Source organism: Antrostomus carolinensis, unplaced genomic scaffold (genome assembly GCF_000700745.2).
Source record: "Antrostomus carolinensis isolate BGI_N321 unplaced genomic scaffold, ASM70074v2 scaffold11378, whole genome shotgun sequence".
In the NCBI taxonomy this organism is placed as follows: Eukaryota; Metazoa; Chordata; class Aves; order Caprimulgiformes; family Caprimulgidae; genus Antrostomus; species Antrostomus carolinensis.
Window position 1 is genome coordinate 19,745 of NW_010330972.1, and position 4,337 is coordinate 24,081.

Below are 4,337 nucleotides of genomic sequence, written 5' to 3' on the forward strand. Positions count from 1 at the left end.
GGGAACAACATGGTATTCACGTACCAGTTGTTGCCTGACCAAGCAAACTTGTATTTCTGTGGCTATATCGAAAATTGACATTTTCTTGGAACAAACATATGTCAAAATTTCCAGGAAAAGTCACTCTCTCCTGATGGCTCTGGCAGCACGGGACAGGTATTGGGAAAGGCTCATTAAGTGTCCTGTTCTCAGAGGAATAGTCACACACATAAGAACAGAAAAATCTGGGGGTTTTGATGAAACCTTTGCTCTGCTGAAGGAAATAGAAAATGTTCTTTTGATTTCAGTGGAGTCAGGATAACTCGCCTTTCATGGTTTCCTAGAGATCAGCTTGTCACCATTTTTTTTATCATTAAATATTACAAAGTTATATACAATTTTCAAGCCAAATATCACACTTTCACATGGAAACACTAGGCGATAAAAGATATAAACGGGTTTTAATCTATTAAAACACACTGAGACCCAAATCTTGGCCCCATTCAAGCTTATCTTGGGATGCCAGTGGAACTAAGACCAAACTGTAAAGATTAAAAAGAAATAAATCAAGATTTTTCCCTTACAGTTTAATTAAAATAATTTTAAATATAATTTTTATATTTTTAGATGCATTTTATATAAATGCATTTTTACAAATACCTAAAAAGAATAGCTTAATTAAAAAAAAAATAAATGCTCATATTGGGTTAGAAATATTATATGAACTGTACCTGTTATCGCTCAGATTTAACACTCTCAGCTTCTGCATCTGACCAATTTCATCAGGAAGAAATTCCAGCTTATTAGAGCGCAGAGACATCACTGTTACATTTTTACAGCTTCCAATCTAGAGGAATGAAGAAAAAAAACCAAAGATGTTACCATACCTACTTGGATAAAATTCACCACCACTAACTTCTTCTGTCAGGAGGTGGCCAAATTGTGTTTTTACTGTAACTGGCAAAACCCAGAAAATAAAGAATTTAAAGTAAAAATAAATAAATCATGTCCTCCCTTTGTCAGTAACATCAGGGTCACCTGCACCACTCTTCCCAGTGACACTCTCACCTTCCCAGGAATCTACTAATTTACTGGTTTGACTATTTCATGGTTGGGTCTGTTAGAAAGATTTAGTCTTCCCACATCGTGCCAAAACGATTGGTTTGACAGATATTTTGGCTGAGCAGGGATGAAATCTCGGGCCTACCACCAAACATTTCAAATCTGTAATTTCAAACCAGAATCAGGTTCTCACTTCTCTGGGTAGCTCAGGAAGGAAGTTCTCATCCACAGCCAAAGTCCTCAGGTTATGAAGGTAGCCGATGGTGGAAGGTAAGGACTCCAACTCATTGCAGCTGCAGTCAAATTCTTCTAATAAAGACAAACTGAAATTGTAAATATGCTTGTTAGATGCTATATGAGGACGAGATAACAAAAATTAACCATCTAAAACCTTTGAGAGTTTGAAGCATCACACTACTACAGACATCATGCCCTGAAGAAGGAACCTTCATTGCAGATCTCCCTCGAAGTCTGGACTAACATGATCTGAGGAACTATTAGGGACACAGTTAATCAATCTTATCCAGTAAGGCAGTTTAAGAAAGACCACTTAGCTTTGCTTCTCCACATTATCATTCTTATTTTTTTGTGGTGAAGAAGTATCCCAAGTACTTCAAACAGACAGTGATCAGGGCAATTCATACTCAGCTGAAGAATCAAACCCAAAAATTTATAATCTCAACATACAAAGACAGACAACAGGTACAGAAATACTGCTGGTGAGAGCCAAGGGAAGGGAAGCAGGAATTCCCTCCAGGATTCATTCCAACTGAGGCACTTGGCATCAATTCCAACACAGATCAGCAGTGGGAAAAAAAAAAAAGATGAACTTGGATCCAAACTCAGCAAAGTAATCTCAGCCTGTTGTGGTCAGACACAGCTTTTGTAGAAGTGCTTATCTTTCACACGTTGAGAGAGCTGGCTAAAAAAGTGACCTTGAAAGAAATCTGTATGGCAAGGACTGAGACAAAGGAGACCAAAGTACGTGATCTTCTGACACTCGAGTTCTCTCTTAAAAAAAAAAGAGATAATCTCCATTTCTATCTTGTATTCCTCTCCCTAGATTGTTGTATTCTATCAAACTGTGACAAGAAAGAGACCTGACCTTTCCTCCACGTAATCATGTTCTCAGGATAGAGGATGAAATAGAGACACCTGATGGAAACTCCCCTGAGGAACTGAAGTCCAGGTCAGCCAAAGCCCAGAGCAGTACAGAGAAAGCACAGCTCCCTCCTGCTCAGAGCTGGCTTCCAGTATATTCAGAGAAACCCAGACTGGTTTGGGTTGGAAGGGACCTTACAGCTCATCCAGTCCCAACCCCCCTGCCAGCAGCAGGGACACCTTCCACTAGACCAGGTTGCTCAAAGCCTCATCCAACCTGGCCTTCAACACTTCCAGGGAGGAGCAGCCACAGCTTCTCTGCCCAACCTGGGACACTGTCTCACCACCCTCACACCAAAGAATTTCTTCCTTCTATATATCTATATATAGATAGATAAATATCTAAATATATATATAGAGAGAGAGAGAAAGAGAGAGAGATTACATATATATGCACATACACACACACACATACATATATATATATATTCTGAAGAAATATCTACTGAATCTCTTAAAAAACCAGGCTGGATACACCAATTCTTGACAGGAACGCTGTACTGTGCTGCTCATTCAACTCATGGAACATAACTTTTATGACCCATTACAAATGCCATCGTTCCCCACTTCTGCTGCCCCTTTTTTTTGCTCCACACATACTACCTTTTTCTCTCAAGTGTTTTAATTAATTCTAAGGTTAAATGGCAAGCAATTATTTTCCTCCTCAGTGTTTCTCAGGTCCTTGTCCACTGATGAAAAGATGAGGTGACCAGAAGATTGTCTGGGGTTTTTTTTCCCCGAATGTTTTGGCAGATCTGATGAAAAGTTTACCTCTCCTCCAGCCCTTGCTCCTGAGTATTTCTATGAGCCACAGCTGCAGGACTGGACCTTCACTGTATGTCTAACTTACCTTTATTCCAGTTTCTTAATTTAAAAGAAAAAAAGGTCTTTCAGCCTTCAAATTTTATGAAACATGAAACCAGAAATAGCTGTTCCTCACATGGGATTCTCAGAACTTTCCTCTAATTGCTGTATTTCAGTAGACTGAAAAGCCAAAGTGAGTCACACAGCGATTAGTGAGAGAGATGCATGGAATATATCCAACAAGCTCTGCCAGCTTTGGTTCTAGCTTTTCTTTAATACAAGCTTTGTATCCACCACAATTGATTTCAAAGTAGATACCAAACGATTTCAGTGAAGGCAAAATTCAGTCGTGTTTACCCACTTCCTACAGAACATGCGCTTGACGGAGCAAAGTCCAACTGGAACGCTTGTTAAACTGCAAGATGCACACATTCTTCCTTTTACTGATGATAACACAACCAGAAAAGCTTGAAAACAGAGAAGCTAATTGAGAACTACTACATACCAATGGCAATCAGAACATCTGATGCTCTAGCTGTGTGTGGAACCTGCCCTGACACTGAAGAATTACTTTATCAAACAACAGAATTGTATTTGAAAGGTATTGTCTGGCACAGACATCCTCAGCTTCTTTCCTTCCTGATGACAACATCAGCAGAGAAATAAAGACAGCCACGATAAAAACCACGTCAGTCTGAAATTGTGTTTTATCTCTATAACTACCAGGGTTAAAAAAATATACACCTCAGAAAGTGATTTTTTTTCATTCATCATCAATTGTGCATGAAAGGAAGTTGACAATAACAGCTATAATCCCAACTATTAGCTACAATATCATTAACCTCATGGTCTTCTTGGGCTAAAGGCAGCTCATTCCTGAGAGGTTTAAAGAAAGGCAGACAAACAGAAATCAGCTGTGCACCTGCCGTTCCCTTCGGCACCCATGGAAATGAGGCAATTCACAGGCCATGTCCTGAGGTAGATGAGGAGCATTTTTAGACAGAGGGAGATCCATGGAGAATGGACTGTCAGGAATCAGTGAGTAGTTCCAGCCCATCTCAACCCCATCTCATACAGTCACAGCTCTTCACTCCCAATAGCCACAGCACCCAGCAAACTGCCAAAGCAGCCTAAATCCCAAGAGTTGGGTCTTTGTCCAACACCGGGCACAAGGAATTCTGCAGACACAATACAAGCTTGCATTTTCCTTTGCAGCATCTGGTACTGTCAGATGGTATAGAATCACAGAATCACAGGATCCCAGGATGGTGGGGTTGGAAGGGACCTCAGGAGATCATCCAGTCCAACCCCCCTGCCAAAGCAGGTTCCCT

General features: G+C 40.3%; 1 protein-coding gene across 1 annotated transcript in view; it reads right to left on the reverse strand.

The window, feature by feature from the left end:
* The window catches only part of LOC104528923 (leucine-rich repeat-containing protein 7-like), a gene marked incomplete at its 3' end in the record, with an annotated part of 31,886 nt that overhangs the window by 14,002 nt on the left and 13,547 nt on the right, over positions 1 to 4,337 (reverse strand). Inside the window, exons 6-7 of the mRNA XM_010173081.2 lie at positions 1,235 to 1,364; positions 711 to 826 (exon numbers count right to left, since the gene is read on the reverse strand). Coding sequence (XP_010171383.2) covers positions 711 to 826; positions 1,235 to 1,364 — 246 coding nt within the window. The remainder of the gene's footprint in view (positions 1 to 710; positions 827 to 1,234; positions 1,365 to 4,337) is intronic.